General features: G+C 45.4%; 1 protein-coding gene across 1 annotated transcript in view; it reads right to left on the reverse strand.

Moving 5' to 3' along the window:
* The window catches only part of Fam186a (family with sequence similarity 186 member A), a 50,184-nt gene that overhangs the window by 25,468 nt on the left and 3,105 nt on the right, over positions 1-21,611 (reverse strand). Inside the window, exons 2-3 of the mRNA XM_057791317.1 lie at positions 2,872-3,088; positions 2,378-2,548 (exon numbers count right to left, since the gene is read on the reverse strand). Of these exons, the coding sequence (XP_057647300.1) occupies positions 2,378-2,548; positions 2,872-3,088 (388 nt within the window). The remainder of the gene's footprint in view (positions 1-2,377; positions 2,549-2,871; positions 3,089-21,611) is intronic.

The raw sequence follows: 21,611 nt of genomic DNA on the forward strand, positions 1-21,611 counted from the left end.
TTGTAAACGAATGGGATGTTTTGCGGTCTGTGGCGCTTCTAGCTGCCTGCTTCTACTATTTCTTCCCCTTTGCTTGCTGCTTGTCTAAGAAGCTCATTAGAAACGGAAAGCACAGCTATCACAGATCATTCTCCAGACAGTACAGAACAAAATGTATAGGAATCCCGCTGGGAATAGTCTGAGGACAATTTTAAAGACAATTTAAAGTACAGTTAAAAAATAAAAGGGGCTGGAGAGAGGGCTCAGTAGTTAAGACCACTGTCTGCTCTTGTAAAGATACCAGTTTCAATTCCCGGCACCCACACGGAGCTCATCTGTAACTCCAGTTCTGGAGGGTTCTAACGCCCTCTGCTGGCCTCCTTGGGCATCAAGCAAGTATGCATGTGGTGCACAGACACACATGTATGCAAAACATTGGTACATATAAAGGTATAATAATGCAAAGTTTAGCCGGGCGGTGGTGGCGCATGCCTTTAATCCCGGCACTCGGGAGGCAGAGGCAGGCGGATCTCTGTGAGTTCGAGGCCAGCCTGGTCTATAAGGCCTAGTTCCAGGACGGGCACCAAAAACTTCAGAGAAACCCTGTCTCGAAAAATCAAAAAAAAAAAAAAATAAAAATAATGCAAAGTTTATAGACAAATAACAGATGAACTGGACGTGGTGGCATGCATTTGCAGTCCCAGGACTCAGGAGGTAGAGAAGATTGAGTGTTCAAAGTCACCCTTAGCTACTTAGGAAGTTCAAGGCCAGCCCAGAACATATGAGACTCGGTCTCAAAAAATAAAAACAGGGCTGGAGAAATGGCTCAGTGGTTAAGAGCACTGCCTGCTCTTCCAAAGGTCCTGAGTTCAATTCCCAGCAACCACATGGTGGCTCACAACCATCTGTAATGAGGTCTGCTGCCCTCTTCTGGCCTGCAGGCATACACGCAGAAAGAATATTGTATACATAATAAATAAATAAATATTAAAAAAAATAAAATAAAAACAAAAACCAAGGAGGTAGGGAGTAAAATGAAAGATGCAAAAGATCAAGTATTTAATAGATATTTTCACCAAATCAGAGTGGCTGAAAAGCACGTGTAATTTGGTCTCATTATTTATTGGGGATGTGAAACATAAACCTGCAGGAAATACCTCTTCGTTAATGCTACCTCTTTGCTAATAAAAGAGAGTAATGAGTGCCAAGGATGCGGCAAGGCTAGAAATTCAAAACTGTGAACCGCTTAGAAAACAGATGTTCTATTTGTCCCCAAGTACTGTACATGCATACACACAAACATGTGCTTCACAGAAACATGTATGTTTATAGCAGCAGTATTCAAAAAAGTCAAATGAGGAAAGCATTCAAATATCTCCCAATTGGAACACATCTGACAACCACATACAAGGCTCAGCATAGAGGAGCAGATTACCTGTGTTCCCTACGACACGGCTAAAGAAGCATTAGTTTGCCTGGAAGAAGGCAGGCGGGACAGTCCGTCCACAGCATCTAGGTATAGTAGCTCACACCTGTAATCCCAGCACTTAGAAGGCTGTAACAGGAGAATCGTGAGCTCCAGGCCGGCCTGGATTGCATAGCAACACTTTGTCTCAACAAAACAATATAAAAACCTACATATGATCTGTTTATATAAAATAATTCAAATAACTTTATTGAGACAAAATTAATTAATAGTTGTTGAGGACTGTGGCCGTGAATAAAGTCTGTCTACACATGAGCACAGATTTTTTTTTTTAATGGCTTTTTGAGGCAGGGTTTCTCTGTAGCTTTGGAGCCTGTCCTGGAACTTGCTCAGACTGGCCTCAAACTCACAGAGATCCTCCTGCCTCTGCCTCCTGAGTGCTGGGATTAAATGCATGCACCACCATCACCTGAGCATAGATCTTTTTGGATAATGAAAATGCTTTAAAATCAGACTGTCATGGGCTGGGGGTGTGGCCAGTGATAGATTAGCAAGTATGAAACTCTGAGTTCAACCTCCAGTGTCACCACCAATCAGAAAACGGCAATGATCACACCACAACTCTGAGAGTTTATGGAAATAATTGTGCACTTGACACAGGTGCCTTTTATGGAATGCAAATTATACCTCAATAAAGATGTATTTAAAATTTTTGATTATTATTATTTTATGTGTATGAGGTTTTTGTCTGAATATATGTTTGTGTGCCATGTACATGCAGTGCCTAAGGAAGCCAAAAGATGACTGTTCCCACGGCACCAGAGCTGCCATGTTGGTGCTGGGAATGGAACCCAAGTCCTCTGGAAGAATACCTAGTGCCCTTAACCACTGAGCCATCTCTTCAGTTGCCAGCAGAGCAGTGTTTTTGTAAAAAGTTAAGTCCCATTTCTAAGTATTACAAAGTACACTTACATAATTTTTTCTTTTGTCTCTTCCTTTCTTCAAAAAGCGACTCAGTGATTTGACACAGAGTGTTGATATTGCCGTCAATGTTTTTCAGCGTTTCCGGCATGATTTCCATTTCTGCGACCCAGTGGGGGTAATCCTCAATATCAATCTCGGCCACGTCAGACAGAATGAAATCTTGAAGAGAGAAAGAAAACCATCTTACAGAAGAAACAACACAGTTATATCCATAGGGGCTTCTGGTATATACAACATGGTTCCATTGGGGAATAGAGATATCTTGTGCTGCCCTGAGGCTTTTCTCTGTTAAGTGATTATACAGGAAGAGAACTGGAAGACCAGAGAAGCCCTAATGTTAAATCAGCAAGTTAAGATAATATCTCCAGGTTAAAGCCCAGGGTTTGTTTCCCCCATTTGACCCATTTGCCTTCTTCATCTGGTTTAACTTCTTACCCTGTAATTAACTTTCTTCCTTCCCTCGGAAACTATTAGACACTTACTCCACTCTTCCAGCCAGGACAACAGTTTGAGAAGGATCCTTTCTCTCATATCAATCATCGTAATATATTCAGCTATTTTCTCTAAGAAAACCTTTCTCTTCTTTTTCTGGTTTTCTGTGAGGGAGCCCTTCCTCCCAGGGGATGAGCTGTCAATCGTGTAACGAGTCATTATCAGCTCCACTTTGTTCATTATTTGAATCAGCTGTGTAAGAATATCCTATAAAAAGGAGGAATAATACATTAGTTTGTGTGGTGGTTTGAATAAAAGGGTTCTCATAGGTCCATAGGGAGAGACAGTGTAGGAGGTGTGGCCTTGTTAGAGTAGGTGTGGCTTTGTTGGAGGAAGAGCATCACTAGGGAGCGGGCTTTGAGGCCTCAGAAGCTCAAGCCAGGCCTAGTATGTCTCTGTCTCTTCCTACTTCCTGTGAATTCAGAGGCAGAACTCTCAGTGGCCTCTCCAGCACCATGTCTGCCTGTGCCACCATGCTTCCTGCCATGATGACAATGGAATAAATCTCTGCACCCAACTAAACGTTTTCCTTTATAAGAGTTGCTGTGGTCGCCGGGCGGTGGTGGCGCATGCCTTTAATCCCAGCACTCGGGAGGCAGAGGCAGGCGGATCTCTGTGAGTTCGAGACCAGCCTGGTCTACAAGAGCTAGTTCCAGGACAGGCTCCAAAACCATAGAGAAACCCTGTCTCAAAAAAAAAAAAAAAAAAAAAAGAGTTGCTGTGGTCATCCTGTCTCGTCACAGCAATAGAAACCCTAACAAAGACAGAAGTTGGTACCAGGGACTCAGCTATTGCTGTGATAGGCCTGGTTATACTTTTATTTAGAGGAATGTAGATGGGAGCTTGGAATTAGAAAAGCAGTTGAACACTTTAAGTAGGTTTGATGGGCCATACTAGTGGGAGCATGGAAGACAGTGGTGCTGCAGGTGATTTGAACTGTGGGGGTCTAGTTCAAGAGATTTCAGAGAAGAATTTTAGTATGTTTCCTAGAGCTTGTTCTTATGATATTTTGGTGAAGAATGTGGTTGGTTTTTCTCTTATCCAAAGAGTTTGCCTGAGGCTAAAGGGAAGAGATTTGGACTAATTCCACTAGCAGAGGAATTCTTTTGTTTTGTTTTGTTTTGATTTGTTTTGTTTTCTCACACACAATTTAAAAATCTGTTTTTTGAGACAGGGTTTCTCTGTAGCTTTGGAGCCTGTCCTGGAACTAGCTCTTGTAGACCAGGCTGGCCTTGAACTCACAAAGATCCCACTGCCTCTGCCTTCTGAGTGCTGGGATTAAAGGCATGTGCCACTACCGCCTGACAGCAGAGGAACTATCAAACAGCCTAGTATAGACTCTGTTATGTAATTATTAGTGTTCACTCTTATGAAGATTTATAATGCAAAGAAGCAAGCAAGGAAAAATACAAAATGTACAGATCAAGGGGTAATGGGAGCCCCAGGAAAAAAAGTGACATTAAATCCTGTCTTCAAGGAGTTAAATGGATTAAAGCAAAGCCTGATATTAAATGGAATAAAGGGAGTGGTACCCTCAGCGCATGATCCTACCCTGCTAAACTTCCAACCTGTGAAAAGTAATTAAAGAAAAGCTTTGGTCCAGACATGGTGGTGCACACCTTTAATCCTAGCACTCAGGAGACAGAGGCAAGCAGATCTTTGAGTTCAAGCCCAGCCTGGTTTAAAGAACAAATTCCAGGACAGCCAAGCTTAAGCAGTGAAGATAACCACTGAGAATAGAAAGCTGGTGAAGATATAACTAAGCAAGGGAGGGGCCATGTACTAGCCCCAGCAAGCATCAGAACGTGGCAGTTTTGGCCACATGGTTCTAACTTTAGAGCTAAGGACAGAAGACTCTGTTATGGAATCTCCCTCCATGGCTAAAGAGAGCTGCATGTGTCTATCAGCAGTGTCCCTGAATGGAGGCCTAGAGAGGCCATTGTGTGGAGCTGTAAAAGAAAAGTCTGGATTTCTTGGGAAACTCCAAGATGTTGGAGATGCCAGGGCCATGGGATACCTGCTGAGGAGAGCTGCTAACAGGGATGGAAGCCGCCCAGGAGAAAGAAGAGTGTTGTAGTCAACAAAGCCGAAAGGAGCTTAAGAGCATTTGGCATCAGACACGGAGATGCAGAGTCTGGAGTTTGCCCAGCTGGTTTTCAGTCTTGTCTTTGGTCAAATATTTCCTCACTATGCACCCTTCTCTTCCTTTTGAAACAGTGATGTATGTCCTGTGCCATCATATGTTAGAAGTATGTGATCTGATTTTTTTATTTTGATTTTACAGGAAATTATTAGAGTTAAGATATTTTATGAGTCTTAGAAGAGACTTTGTCCTTTGAAACAAGTTTGAGACTGGGATAGACTGTGGAGACTTTTGAAAATTCTTAAAAAGTCTTGCTAGTTAGCCTGCCTAGGCTATATAGGGGGTTCGAAGCCACACCCGGGTAACGTGAGACTCTGTCTCAACAATTCTCCGAATAAGTGAAAAGAAGTAGTTCTTTAGCGTTCCTCATCTAGCAAGACTGAAGATCACTGGGTTTTGAGCTGTCCTGGGACCCAACTACAGAACTTTCGTTAAAATAGCATTTGGTATCACTTACATCTCTCGACTGCCTCTGCATTATCTATAAAGCAAAACGGCTAAAGGCAAACTGTGAATTACTTCCTTTTTGTGAATTACTTCCTTTTATGGAAGTGGGCCTTGCACACCCTATGCAGGAACCTATCAATAAGTTGGTGTGTTTGGAATCCCAACACTTGGGAGATGAGGGCAGAAGGATCAGAAGTTCAAGGTTATCCTTGACTAGCCTGGGCTAAAAAAGACTCTGTCTCAGACAAACAAACAAACAAACAGTGAAAAACTGTAGGAACACACTTGTCAGAATTATCAGAGAGAAGAATTACTAGCATCTTCTAAAAGGTACTGAGGGGGCTGATGAGATGGTTTAATCAGAAAAGGTGCTTGCTGCCAAAGTGACATCCGAGGTTCCATCCCCAGATACTACTAGTGGCAGGAGGGAGCAGATTCCTGAGGGTTATCCTCTGACCTCCTCACGGTGCGGTGAAATGTGAGCCCTTGATCACACACACACACACACACACACACACACACCTGTACTGATTAGCTTGTCATAATCTTGGCACAAGTAGGGTCATCTGGTGGCTTTAGTTAGGGTTCCCATTGCTGCCATGAAACACCATGACCAAAAGTAACCTGGGGAGGAAAGGGTTTATTTCACTCCAGGTTCCATACAACAGCTCACCACCAAAAGCAGTGAGGGCAGGAACTCAAGCAGGGCAGGAACCTAAGGCAGGGGCTGATGCAGAGGCCATGGAGGGGAGCTGCGAACTGGCTTGCTCACGGCCCGATCTCATGGAAACACTTTCTCAACTGAGGCTCCCTCCTGCCTCTCTACTGACTCTAGTTTGTGTTAAGTTGTCATAAAACCAGCCAGTTCATCTGGCAAGAGGAAGTATCAGTTGGGAAAATGTCCCCATCAGACTTGTCTGTAGGCAAGCCTGGGAAGGTGTCGCTGTGTCACAGAAGGCAGCACATGGAGCAAGTCATAAAAAGCAAGCTAGTAGACCGCTTTCCTCCATGACCTCTGCTTCATTCTGGCCTCGGGGTTCCTGCCTTGGCTTCCCCTGAAAATGGACTGGAACCCGAAAGCCAAATACACCCTTTCCTCCCCAGGTTGCTGTTGGTCTTCTCACAGCAATAGGAAAAGCAAACTAAACTGTACCAATAAAAAGGCATTGTTGTTGGTCAGACGATGACGGCACACGCCTTTAATTCCAGCACTAGGGAGGCAGAGGCAGCCAGATCTACACAGAGAAGCCCTATCTCGGGGAAAAGGCATTGTTGCTAGTTATTCTTAACATTGCTACAATAAAGCTGAATTGGATTCAGGATCGATTTGTAGCTTTACTTTTATTCAGTTTAACTTGTGTATGAAAGCCCATGTATTCTACTTCAAGTTAAATTTGACCTAGGACTTAAACATTGAGAGGCATGATATAAGAATTGATTTCCTTTTATTTATTCATAGTCACATTAATTTTAATTTATCGCTATAGTTGGTAGAACATTTATGAATATAATTTTGTTTGTTTGTTTATCTGTTCTCTTTTTTAAAGATTTATTTATTTATTTGTTTATTATAGAGTGTTCTACCTGCATGTATGCCTGCTCGCCAGAAGAGAGCATAAGATCTCCTTACAGATGGTTATGAGCCACCATGTGGGTGCTGGGAACTGAACTCAGGTCCTCTGAAAGAGCAACCAGAGCTCTCAACCACTGAGCCATCTCTCCAGCCCCTGTTCTCTCTCTCTCTCTCTCTCTCTCTCTCTCTCTCTCTCTCTCTCTCTCTCTCTCTCTCTTTAAGACAAGGTTTCTCTGTGTAACAGCCTTGACTGTCCTGGAACACTCTTTGTAGACCAGGTTGGCCTTGAATTCACAGGTACTGGGAGTAAAGGCGTGTGCCGCCACCACCTAGCATGAATGTAATTTTAACAGAATCAAAGAAATGTTGGAAGCATTTGAGACCCAACTGTAGTGACACAAACCTATAATTCCAGCAGGTGATGGCAGAGGGAACAGAGGTAGGAGGATCAGGAGTTTAAGGTCATTCCTGGCTACCTAGTGGGTTCAAGACCAGCCTGAGCTACACGAGATTCTGACTTAACAAAAATAAGGTGTTTTGAGAAGGCATATAGTGGAGGCTGAGTGGCTAAGAGAAATGCTGAATTCAAATCTGCATAGGAGCTGAGTGAGGCTGTAACCCAATACCAAGGTGCGGAGACAGGCGGTCCCCAGAAGCCCACAGACCAGCCATCTTACTGAAATAGTGAGCTTCAGATTTGGTGAGAAACTTCTCAAAGAAGGAGTCATTGAGGAAGACACCTGTGTCCTGCACTGGCCACTGTTGCTAGTACATATCTTATGCATACTCCACACACACACACACACACACACACACACACACACACAACACCGCAGCACCCCCTCCCATATAAAATATTGAATTCACAAAAAAATCTCCAGTAACCTCGACTATCAAACAGCCTTAAAGACCGTTGGAGGCTGTCACTTCAGAACAGCAGGTGTATTACAGAGCCATACAAATCAAGCCCTGCCACTAGCGAGACAAGCTAACTACAGCCTGAAACAGAGAGGTCAGCGTTGAGAATGCACAGTCAGATCAACCCAAGACTGCCTGATGGGAAAGCAAAAAATAAAGATTGATTTATTTATTTTTTAAAAAGATTTATTTATTTATTTATTTATTTATTTATTTATTTATTATGTATATCGTGTTCTGGCTGTGTGTATGCTTGCATCCACAAGAGGGTACCAGATCTCATTACAAATGATTGTGAGCCTCATGTAGTTGCTGAGAATTGAACCCAGGACCTCTAGAAGCTCTTAACAGCTTAACAGTCAGTGCTCTTAACAGCTGACCCATCTCTCTAGCCCGGGAAAAGCAATTTTTAAAAAGATGATATAAGAAAAACATGTAAATGAATCCATTGGATCCTTACACCTTATATAAATTTAACTCAAAATAAATTAAAAACTTAAAACTACAAAACAATTAGAAGAAAATATAGAGAAAAACATTTTTTTCTGGTCTTCAAGACAGGATTTCTCTGTGTAGCCCTGGCTGTCCTGGAACTCAATCTGTAGACCAGGCTGGCCTTGAACTCACAGAGATCCATCTGCCTCTGCTGGGATTAAAGGCGTGCACCATGTGAGTTCGAGGCCAGACTGGACTACAAGAGCTAGTTCCAGGACAGGCTCCAAAGCTACGGAGAAACCCTGTCTCGAAAAATCAAAAAAAAAAAAAATAATAATAATAATAATTTAAAAAAAAAAACAAAGGCGTACACCACTACCGCCTGGCCGTTCTCTGTTTCTTGAGAGCTGGATTTATAGGTGTGTGCCACCACTGCATGATCCAGCAATTCTTCCATGAATAGAACATGGGAAACATGTGACATGCTACCGGTTATTAACTGCTTACTAACCAGGCCTGGTGGCACAGCACTTTAATCCCAATATTTGAGAGGCAGAGACAGAAAGATCTTTTTGAGTTTGACACTAGCCTTCTGGTCTACAGAGTGAGACCCAGAACAGCCAAGGGAACATAGAAAGGCCCCATCTCAAAACTAACTAGACAGACAGACAGTGAGGTGGTTTGAAAGAAAATGGCCCCCAAAGGGAGAGGCATTATTGCGAGGTGTGACCTTGTTGAGAAAGTGTGTTACTGTAGGGATGGGCTTTGAGGTCTCTTGCTCAAGCTTCCTTCAGTGTGACTTTCAGCCGATTCTTGTTACCTGCGAGATGTAGAACTCTCAAAGTACTGGATGCAGCACCTTGTCTGCCTGCACGCCACCATGCTCCCTGCCATGACGACAATGGACTGAATCTCTGAAACTGTAAGCGAGCCACCCCAGTTAAATGTTTTTTTATAAGAGTTGCCATGGTCGTGGTGTCTCTTCACAGCAATAAAAACCTTAAGATAAACCGGGCGGTGGTGGCGCACGCCTTTAATCCCAGCACTCGGGAGGCAGAGGCAGGCGGATCTCTGTGAGTTCGAGACCAGCCTGGTCTACAAGAGCTAGTTCCAGGACAGGCTCCAAAATCACAGAGAAACCCTGTCTCGAAAAACCAAAAAAAAAAAAAAAAAAAAAAAAAATAAACCCTTAAGATAGATAGATAGGTAGGTAGGTCGGTAAGCAGGCAGGCAGGCTGATAGATAGGGAGACAGACAGACAGATGACAGATAGACAGATACTCTCCATGAGTGGAAAGAGTGAAGTCCAAGCCAAAGACTCATGTGAAGCAGAACAAACCCAGAGATGAACATAGCAGTTCATCAACACCAAACGGCAGTTCCGTGCCCACTTCCTACAGCAGATACTGTTAAAGGTTGCTGGGCCTTGTGTCTCAGGGGTTTCCCCTTCTCAACGCCCAGGACAACTACTATGGATTTTATTTTCTCCAGTTTTAGCCCTGTAATAAACTAAAAAAAAAAAAATTACCTTTACCTACTTTGTCCCCATTACCCAATGGGGAAACTGAAAATTTCACTTTACATGAAAATATTCCATGTAATTCCCTAGGATTGGAATGCAGCCTGGCAGAGTGCTTACCTGGCATTTACATGAAGCTCTAGGTTCCATCCCCAGCAACACAGAAAACCAAGTGTGGTGATTCACTCCTGTAATCCCAGCACTTGGGAGATAATAGCAAAAGGATTAGAAGTGTAAGGTCATCTGTGGCTACAAAGTGAGTTAGAGGCCAGCCTGGGCTACGTGAGGCCAGTGTGGGTTAACATGAGAACCTATCTCAAAACACGGGGGGGGGGGGGATGTTCATTAATTATTTTGTATTTTGGACACGATCTAATATGACATAGGAGCCCTTCTAAGGAGGATGTGGCAGGTTTCTGTAGACACACGGTATGCAGTGAGGATGAAGCTCAGGGAGACGCGAAGACTGTGTGTTGAGACCAATAGACACCTAAGGAGTTAAGACCCCACCAGGTGGTGGTGGCCCACACCTTTAATCCCAGCACTTGAGAGGCAGAGGCAGGCGGATATCTGAGTTTGAGGCCAGCCTGATCTAAAAAGTGAGTTCCAGGACAGGCTCCAAAGTTACACAGAGAAACCCTGTCTCAAAAAAAAAATTTAAAAAAAGAGGAGATTGTGCTTGGGAGCTTCCTGAGGGACAGAAGCCTGGCCACGTGTCTCAGATTTCAGAACTGTGGCAGAAGTTTCTGTTTAATACTCACAGGAGATACAAACAAACAAGAAAACATACAACTGTAATGATTGTTCCGTCTCTTTAAGAGACAAGCGATGCCCTCTCCCTCCACCTTCTGCTGAGGCCGGCTGATCTTCAACCTGCCTTCATGATAAAGGTGCTGAAGAAACTAGGACTGGAAGGAATGTACCCTGATACAATAGCACGTGTCTGAGAAACCTGGAGCCAACATTATACTAAATGGAGAAAAAATGAGGAAAGCACTTCCTGTAAAATCTAAGAGTCAAAGTGCTCGCTGTATATACTCTGGTCAACATATTGCGTACATTCTTAGCTGGAGCAATTAGCCAAGAGGAAGAGAAGGGATCCGTGGTGGTTTGAACGAGAATGGCCCCCATAGGCTCATATATTTGAATGCTGGTTGCTGGTTGGTTTTGGGGGATTAAGAGGTGTGGCCTTGTTGGAGCAGGTTAGAGGTTTCAGAAGCCCATGCCAGGCCCAGTCTCACTTCTGCCTCAACTGCTGCCTCAACTTATGTTCTCAGTGGCCGCTCCACCACTATGCCTGCATTGCTGCCGCCATGTTCCCACCTCCTGAAACTGCAAACAAGCCCCCCAACTAAATGCTTCCTTTTATAACCTGTTTTGGTCTTGGTGTCTCTTCACAGCAACGGAAAAGCCGCAAAGTTAGGATACAAATAGGAAAGGGAGAATTTCTACTATCCCTAGTCAAAGAGGCCATGGTACTGAAGGACTATACAGACTCCGCCAGAACAGGCTCCACTGGATCTGATAAGTACTTCCAGCAAAGTTGCAGAATACAAATTAGCATACAAAATACAAAACTCGGCTGGGCGATGGTGGCGCACGCCTTTAATCCCAGCACTCGGGAGGCAGAGGCAGGTGGATCTCTGTGAGTTCGAAACCAGCCTGGTCTATAGAGCTGGTTCCAGGACAGGTTCCAAAGCCACAGAGAAACCCTGTCTCGAAAAACCAAAAACAAACAAACAAACAAACAAAAAACTCAATTGCTTTTCTACATACCAGTGTTGGGGAATATTATTTTAAAATGTGTTACATTTATTTATGATGCAGAACATTTTTAATAATGCAAAGATGTGTTGCATTCTTTTATGTTGCATTTGTTTAATTTTGTAAAGCTGTGTTCCTTTGCCTTCCTGAAACACCTGCTTGATCTAATAAAGAGCTGAACAGCCAATAGCAAGGCAGGAGAAAGGACAGGCAGGATGGCAGGCAGAGAGAATGAATATGAGAAATCTGGGGAGTGGAGAAGAGTGAGAAAAGAAGGAGCCAACCACACGAAAATAGAAGCAAGTGGATCTCTATGAGTCTGAGAGCAACCTGGTTTACAGAGTGAGTTCTAGAAAAAAACAAACAATAAATTCTTTTGTTTGTTTGTTTTTTAATTATTAATTGTTTGGTTTTTTTTTTTCTTTTTTTCTTTTTTTTGTTTTTTTGTTTTTCGAGACAAGGTTTCTCTGTGGCTTTGGAGCCTGTCCTGGAACTCCCTTTGTAGACTAGGCTGGCCTCGAACTCACAGAGATCCGCCTGCCTCTGCCTCCCGAGTGCTGGGATTAAAGGTGTGCGCCACCACCGCCTGGCCTAATTTTGTACTTTTGTGTTTTTTTTTTTTTTTTATTTATTATGTATACAACACTCTGTCTGTGTGTATGCCTGAAGGCCAGAAGAGGGCACCAGACCTCATTACAAATGGCTGTGAGCCGCCATGTGGTTGCTGGGAATTGAACTCAGGACCTTTGGCAGAGCAGGTAATGCTCTTAACCGCTGAGCCATCTCTCCAGCCCCCTTGTGGTTATTTTTTGTGAGGTTCTTGGGTTTTTCAATGTGTGTGTTTGCATTTTATTTATTTATTGGTTTTTTTTTTTTTTTTTTTTTGAAACAAGATTTTTAGCTCAGGCTGGTCTCAAACTCACAGAGCTCTCCCTGCCTTTACCTCACAGGTGCTGGGATAAAAAACATGCACCACCTCCCAGTTTAACACTTTCTTTTTTTTTTTTTTTTTTTTTTTCTTTTTCGAGACAGGTCATAGTAGTTTATCACAGCATTAAAAAAAATAATAAGAGCCGGGCGGTGGTGGCGCACACCTTTAATCCCAGCACTCGGGAGGCAGAGGCAGGTGGATCTCTGTGAGTTCGAGACCAGTCTGGTCTACAAGAGCTAGTTCCAGGACAGGCTCCAAAAAACCACAGAGAAACCCTGTCTCAAAAAAACCAAAAAAAAAATAATAATAAGAAGAAGAAGAAGAAGTTGGTACCAGGAGTGGGGTGTTACTGTAACAAGCCAGGCCATGCTGGCTTTCGGAGGAATGTAGAAGACTTTGGGACATCAGATTAGGAAAGTGTTTGAATACTATAAGCGGGATTTAATGGATCCAAGAAGGAGCCGGGACAACAAAAGTGCTGAGAGTGATGTGGATTATGGAGGACCAACTCAAGAGCTTAGTGCTTAGAACATTAGTCACTTGGCTACAGGCCAGTCTTGTGAGATTTTGGCCAAGAATGCAGCTGCCTTCTGCCTTTGTCCCAAGAATCTGCCTCGGTCTAAATTTAAAAATCATGGACTAATTTCTTTGGGGGAGGAGATTTCAAAGCAGGCTAATATTCGAACCCAGGACAAACAGATCAAGTGCCTATTAGCATATCAAGGCGGACTCTGGCCACCAGGTTCTCCCAGCCTTCCTCTGTCCCTACTTGTTGCAGGACCCTCCTGGCCAAAGCCCTACCCTGCCCTGACCTCCCCAGGGCTGCCCTTCCCATATACTCCTATGTATTCTAGCTATTTTGGCTACCCAAAGTATTTGGCCCTTTTGCCTTTTTGGTCTCATTCCATGCTGCCCCTCCTGGTTGATGGTTCTTCTCTTGCCCTCCCTCTCTTCACAAGGCCCAGCTCAGTCTGGCCATGTTCACTCTGGACTCTACCTTATGTAATCCCAGCCTCGGCCTCCATCTTTGGAGGCCCCTCCCCTGCGCCCCTTGAACCTTGACCCCTCCTCAGGAAAGGTCAAGACCACTCCCAAAGGCTATTTAAACTGCTCCCCAGAAAATAAACGTGGTTTTCCCTCTCCCTCTCCAGTGGTCGCATTGGCAGCTTCCCACTTCCTAACATCTTAGAGATCCCACCAAGGGGTTGTTTTTTTTCTGCGGGGCCCATGGCCACATGTTGGGAACATCCTTATCCCCCTGCTCTCTACCAGGTTAAAACTGCTTCAGGGCTAGATTGGCTTCTTCTTGGTGAGTCCCTTTTTCTTGTCTATGCTACTAGGATTTTGGGGGACCTGTTTGTGTTTACTTTTGTTGATTTCGGGGTTTTGTTGAAGACATGGTCCACACCAAAAGCCTGACCCATGCAGCAAAAGCTGAGACTTTAGCTGAACTGAATTTTGTTTGTCCAGGACACCTGACATTCGATTTTCACAGCCCTGTTTTGGCCCGAGAGTTATTTCCGTGGACGCACTGTTAATAGACTTGAGCCACACAAGTGGACATAGACATTTAAAATGGGCACTTGCAATTCGAAGCTAGATCCGTTATCACCCCTGGGCTGCCTCTTACAAAATCTTTATAAATTGGCACTGTCTCATACAATCTGTCCCGAGTGGCTATTTTCTCTATGCACTAAGATTTGGCTGCAATACGATCTTGACAATGGGACGCGATGGCCACCAGAGTGAAGCCTTGAGTTTGCCATCCTCCGAGACCTAGAAAGTTTTTGTCACTGTGGGGACAAATGGACAGAGCTCTCCTATGTCCCCGGTTTCTGGGCACTGCCCTCTCGCCCTTCCTCAGGAGCCAGTGTCTCGTAGCACCGGTTTTGGTCACTGGGATCATGGCGCCTCCAGATTCTCCGTCTTCTGGGAATTGGGATCCAGATAGTTCAGCCTTGACCATGGAGCCAGAGGCACTGGCCTCTCCCCCACTCCCTCGAACCCTCAGTACCCAATCCCCTCCTGTGGAGTGTAGAACCCTCACTCCTTATTCTCAAAGGGGAGAGAAGAAATTTCCTAGCAGAATGTTTTCCCAGGAAGACAGTGGCCTTCCACCCCTTCCCACCCTGGAGATCCCAAGCACAAGGTCACTTAGCCCAGCCAACCACGTGGTGAGAACAAAAACAAAAACAAAAACAAGGAGAGGGCTGGAGAGATGGGTCAGAGGTTAAGAGCACTGGCTGCTCTTCCAAAGGTCCTGAGTTCAATTCCCAGCAACTGCATGGTGGCTCACAACCATCTGTAATGAGATCTGGTGCCCTCTTCTGGTGTGCAGGCATACATGCAGGTAAAATGCTATATACTAAATAAATAATTAATTAAAAAAAGAACAAGGAGAAAGCTGACTTAGCAGGATGGGAGGGAGCAAAAGTCCTTGCACCCGTGCCAAAGCAGCTTCAAAAAGCCTCTTTGTAGTTATGCCTTTAAAAGCTTACCCCATAGAGGAGAAACAACTCCTCTCTCTACCTCACTGCAACGGGGTTTTGGAGGCAGGGGTTCCAAACATGTTTGTATTATGCTGATTAAACCTTGCTTATTACACGCTGGGTCTCTCTAGTGGTCTCTCTCTGGGGGTTGCAATCTGGGCACAACATGGAGCAACATTCTCTACATTCCTCTCTGCGTCCACTCTCACCTACTACCTCCCTAGGCAAAGCTAAAGTTCAACGTCAACTTTCCCCTTACCCACCTTCCTCCCCTCCCCCCCACAGCACTGGGTTAACACCTCCAATCCCCCCCCTCTCCTCCCATATCAGATCCCTGCCCTTGCTCTGCCCTCTCCCGGGGAGTAGCGGGAGCTGATGGCATTATTAAAATCCATGTTCCCGCTGGGCGGTGGTGGCGCACGCCTTTAATCCCAGCACTTGGGAGGCAGAGGCAGGCGGATCTCTGTGAGTTCGAGACCAGCCTGGTCTACAAGAGCTAGTTCCAAGACAGGCTCCAAAACCACAGAGAAACCCTGTCTCGAAAAACCAAAAAAAAAAAAAAAAAAAAATCCATGTTCCCTTTTCTCTTTCAAATCTTTCTCAAATAGAAAAGTGGCTGGGTTCCTTTTCTGCTAATCCTTCTGCTTATATTAAAGTTTCCTATCTGTTCCAAGCCTATGATCTAATCTGGCATGATTACTATGTCATCCAAGCTTCTACTCTCACTCCTGAGGAGCTAAGTAGATTTAAGGCAGTAGCAAGACAATATGCAGACCAGACTTATCTGGTAGACAGTACGGTCCCTATGAGGGAAGTGACTGTGTCAGCCACAGAACCACATTGGGACTACCAACCTGGCCTAAGCGGCCAACAGAGGTGGGACACCATGGTTCATTGCTTCCTTCAGGATATAGAAATGATCTCAGAAAAAGTAGTTAATTTTGACAAACTTCAAGAGATCACACAGCTAGCTGACAAAAACACAGCAATTTTTTTAATCAATTACAAGAGACCATGGTCCAATATACCAGGCTGGACCCAGACTCCCCAGCGGGAACCATAGTCCTGGCTACCTACTTTATTTCTTGCCAGCACCAGATATTAGAAAAAAGTTTAAGCCGGGCAGTGGTGGCACACGCTTTTAATCCCAGCACTCGGGAGGCAGAGGCAGGCAGATCTCTGTGAGTTTGAGGCCAGCCTGGTCTATAAGAGTTAGTTCCAGGACAGGCACCAAAGCTCCAGAGAAACCTTGTTTCAAAAAACCAAAAAAAGAAAAAGAAAAAAGCTTAAAAAGGCTGAGGAAGGTTCCCAAACCCCCATACAGGAATTGCTGAAAATGGTCTTTAAAGTTTTTAATGCCTGAGCCGGGCGGTGGTGGTGCACGCCTTTAATCCCAGCACTTGGGAGGCAGAGGCAGGCGGATCTCTGTGAGTTCGAGACCAGCCTGGTCTACAAGAGCTAGTTCCAGGACAGGCTCCAAAACCACAGAGAAACCCTGTCTTGAAAAACCAAAAAAAACAAAACAAACAAAGTTTTTAATGCCTGAGAAGAGACAGCTGAGTCTTCCTGACAGACAGATAGCAATGCTGCAGGCCCAAGCGTTAGCAGTTGCCCTAAGGCCACTGGAAGGGGCACAAGGTAAGTCAACCACGAGGCTCCATCCTGGCAGAGCTCAGCCTAAGTCAACCTCACCGGCAGTCTGTTTCAAATGTGGTCTAAACGACCATTTGGTATGATATTGCCCTGGGCTTCCCACGAGGTCATCCTATCTGCCAGCAACCTGGACACTGGAAATCACAATGCCCCTGTGCGGGCTTGTCCTCTATGCCATGCCACAGAGGTCCAGCCTCACCAACATCAGCAAGAGAGCCTGTGCCAGCCTTCAAACTTCTCGGACTTGCAGAGGATTGACGCAGCCCAGACTTGGTGACTCCCATAGCCCTTTCTGAGCCTAGGGTAATGCTGCAGGTAGCAGGTAAGTCCATTGCTTTTCTTTTGGACATGGGAGCTACCTACTCTGTTTTAACATCTCACTCAGGCCTTATGTTCCCCTCACCAATTTCAGTTATGGGGGTAGATGGGACCCGTTCCTCCCCCCACTTAAAACTTTACCACTGCCCTGCATTCTTGCAGGGCAATTTTTTTCTCATTCTTTCCTAGTGATACCTGTTTGCCCTTCACCTGTACTGGGTCAAGATATTCTCAGCTGCTTCGGGGCCACACTCACTTTGGCCCCCACATACTCTTCTGATCACATTTTCTTCTCACTTTAATAACCTCACAGGTTCCTACCCCATACTGTTCTGTCACTACTCTCCCTGATCCCGTAGGTCCCCAAGTATGCGACACTTCTACTCCTGTGATTGCTACTCACCACCAGCCAGTGCTAGTTCGCCTTAAAGACCCCTCATCCTTTCCTTCCACACCCCAGTTTCCTATTTCTGAAACCCACCGCCAAGGCCTTAAGCCAATCATCACTGTTTCCTATCTCAAGGATTTTTAATTCCTATTGACTCACCGTGCTGCAACACTCCAATTCTTCCCATGCGTAAGTAGTTCTCTGGTGTTTACTGCTTGGTTCAAGACCTCCTCCTCATAAATGAGGCAGTTATTCCAGTTCACCCAATGGTTAACAACCCACATAATCTCCTAACGTCCGTCCTGCCGCCTCCTCCTTTGATATGGGATTCCCCTCTGTATACTGTGAATACCATTGGTTAATAAAGGACCGCTTTGGACCCACAGCAGGGCAGAACTTGGATAGGCAGGGAAAACTAAACTGAATGCTGGGAGAAAGGAGGAAGAGTCGGAGAGAAGCCATGGAGCGCCACCAGAGACAGACGCTGGGAACTTTACCCGGTAAGCCACTGCCACATAATGATACACAGATTAATGGAAATGGATTAAATTAAGATTAAATTATGTTAGTTAATAAGAAGCTGGAGCTAGGGCTGGAGAGATGGCTCAGAGGTTAAGAGCATTGCCTACTCTTCCAAAGGTCCTGAGTTCAATTCCCAGCAACCACATGGTGGCTCACAACCATCTGTAATGGGGTCTGGTGTCCTCTTCTGGCCTGCAGGCATACACACAGACAGAATATTGTATACATAATAAATAAATAAATAAATATTTTTTAAAAAAGAAGCTAGAGCTAATGAGCCAAGCAGTGATTTAATTAATATAGTTTCTGTGTGGTTATTTTGGGGCTAAGCAGCCAGGAACTAACTAGTGACCTTCTTTGCAACAAATGGTGATGTGGGATTCCCCTCTGCATGCTGTGAATACCATTGGTTAATAAAGGACTGCTTTGGACCTATAGCAGGGCAGAACTTAGATATGTGGGGAAAACTAAACTGAATGCAGGGAAAAGGGAGGTGGAGTCAGAGAGGAGCCATGTAGTCTCCCTAGAGATAGACACCCCAACTTTTCCAGGTAAGCCACAGCCTCATGGCAATACACTGAACACTAGAAATGAGTTTAATTAATATGCAAGAACTAGTCAATAAAAAGTTATAGCTAATGGGCCAAGCACTGATTTAATTAATATAGTTTCTGTGTGATTTTTTTTGGTTCTGGGCGGCAGGGACGAACAAGCAGCCTCCTCTCACAAGGCTCTTCTACTGTCCTGGACCTAAAAGAAGCCTTCTTTACTGTCCCTTTACACCCTGACTCATACTTCCTCTTTGCCTTCCCTTGGGAGGACCCTGACTCCCGGTCTTCCAGACAGCTTACATGGATTGTTCTCCCTCAGGGTTTTCGGGACAGCCTTCATTTCTTTGGCCAACCTCTGGCTCGAGATTGCTCAAACTTTGACGCAGGTTCTAGCACGCTCCTCCAGTATGACGATGACCTGCTTCTCTGCAGTCCTACACTGTCTCCGTCCCAGCAGGCCACCTCTGCGCATGTCCCTCCTACCACCTCCTACTTTACTGTTCTGGACCTAAAGGATGACTTCTTTACTGTCTTAAACTTCCTCAGATCCCTGGGATATTGAGTCTCACCAGCTAAGGCTCAGCTGTGCTCTCCCACAGTGGTATATTTGGGTGTTCAACTTAGCCCAGAGTCTAAAACCCTCACCTTTGACAGGATCCAGGCCCTGTAAGATTTACAGCCTCCAACCACAGGGGCTCAAATCCTCTCATTTTGGGGCCTGCTAGGGTTCTTTGGCTATTGGATCCCTAACTTTGCCATTACAGCCAAGCCTCTGTACCAAGCAGCCAGAGAGACTCCCACGGGGCCTCTCACCCACCCGGCCATCGTCCACCGCCACTTCTCTCTACTGCAAGATGCCCTTCTAACAGCCCCTGCTCTTGTTCTTCCAGACCCCATGAAACCTTACCATCTCTATACTGATGAGCCGTATGGATTGGCCACAGGAGTTCTAACTCAACAGGCTGGGCCTTCGAATAGGGCTGTTGCCTTTTTATCCAAACAGCTGGACCTCACTGTCTGTGGATGGCAACCATGCCTAAGAGCCCTGGTGGCAGCAGCTGAACTCACTCAGGAGGCTCTCAAGAGCACCTTGTCCAGACCAATCATGGATGGATAGAAGTGTTTCCGGCCTCCAGGAAAACGGCAGATGTGGTGGTCTAGGGTCATGGAGCTTGTGTCAGAAGCTCTCAACATCTCCTGGAAATTCCACATCCCCTACCATCCACAATCCTCGGGAAAGGCGGAGAGGGCCAATGGACTCATCAAACAACAGATAATCAAGCTCTCCATTGAACTTAGGTTATCTTGGCCCTCCCTTCTCCATTACCCTTACTAGCCTCAGGGTTACCCCATGTTCCCCTACAGGCCGAGGCCTTTTGAGCTGCTTTATGGCAGGCCCTTTCTCCTTAACCATCACCTCCCAACCCAAATTCCTCCCCTGGCGGGGTATCTACCCTACCTCTCCCTTCTGAGATCCCTTCTCTGTTCACACGCTGATGTTGTCTCCCTGCCCCCACACCAGTGGACTCTAATGCTCCTAAATCTGCTCCACTCTCCCCAGGGGACAGAGTACTCCTCAAACAGACAACTCCTAGGTCTCCTAAACCTTGATGGACAGGACTTCACAGGGTAATCCTCACCACCCCCTTGGCTGCCAAGCTTCTGGGACACCCCTGCTGGTACCATCTCTCTAGGCTCAAGCAGGCATCTACGCAGGACACTTGACACCTGCCTTCCTACCTACCTCAACAAACAGATGCTTGGTGTCTTGGGGATGACAGTAAACAGGATGCCTCTCCAGCCAAACCTCTCGCTGAGCATGAACCCACCAACACCCAGCTCTCCCCTCCCCCATGTTGCTCCAAGCCCGCAGGAGGTAACCAGACTGGAGTTGACACCCCTTTCTCCAAAGAGAGCTTAAATGTTGGTCATAAATATCAACTCAGTTTCCTGTCACCCCTTATACAAACAGTCTGGAATGTAATCCCAGCCTTAGCCTCCATCTTTTGAGGCCCCTCCTCTGTGCCCCTTGAACCTTGACTCCTCCCCAGGAAAGGTCAAGACCACTCCCATAGGCTAGTTAAACTGCTCCCCAGAAAGTAAACAAATGGTTTTCCCTCTTCTTCTCTGGTGGTCACATTGGTGGCTTCCCGTTTCCCCTTGGGGCCGTATGGGAGTGCAGATGTCTAATTAAACCTGGATATCTTTTAATTTGGTCTGATTTGGCTTGATTGAGATTATTTTGCATTGGTGGAGTTACTCGGCTAGGAAAATGTTCCTAACACCTCATATCTCTAATAAAAAGCAGTCATGTTCTCTATTTCCTTCCTCACTCAGTTATTCGTAATCACTTATGTGGTTCTACAAAGGAAAAAAATAAGTAGGACAAAAATACAAAATGTACAGCTTGAAGCAAAAAAGTGCACCAAGAAATGTAATGTTGGAACCAAGGTTTATGCTCAGAGATGTGGAAATTAAAGAAAGGCCTGCTCTGAAAAAGATCAAAGGAAGTGTGCCCTCAGGGCAAGACCCCATCCAGCCACACTTCTAAAGGCCTGAGGAATTTTCTACTCCTATAAAGCAACAACAAAGAAAAGCTTGTGTCAATATGATTCAGGGGGCCAGGCTCCGTCGCAAGCAGGCAACAGAATTCAACCACAGGGTTCTGACTTTTAGAGTCATGAAGAATACACGCATACAGGGGTCATGGACCCTTCCTCCACGGTGAAGGAGAGCCACGGAGGCCAGGCCCGTGGAAGGGGAGACAGTCCCTTCAAGGAGGCCCTGGGATGTCATTGTGTGAAGCTCATAAAGTGGAGACTGGATTGCACTGGAGACCCCAAGATGTTGGAGATGCCTGAGCTGTGGGATATCCTGCCAAGGGGAGCCTCAGATGGAAAGGCACCAGCTCAAGAGGGCGGGAAGGGTGTTAATGTGGTGCAATCAGAAAGCTGGAAGGGTGGAGCCATCTGAGGCCTCTGGCATCAGGCAAGGAACTACAGGATTTGGAGTCTGCTCTTTCAGCTTTCAGTCTTAGACATGCACACGTTGGTCCTGTATTTCTTCACTCTGCCCCCAT

This window comes from Chionomys nivalis, chromosome 17, assembly GCF_950005125.1.
Source record: "Chionomys nivalis chromosome 17, mChiNiv1.1, whole genome shotgun sequence".
Lineage (NCBI taxonomy): Eukaryota > Metazoa > Chordata > Mammalia > Rodentia > Cricetidae > Chionomys > Chionomys nivalis.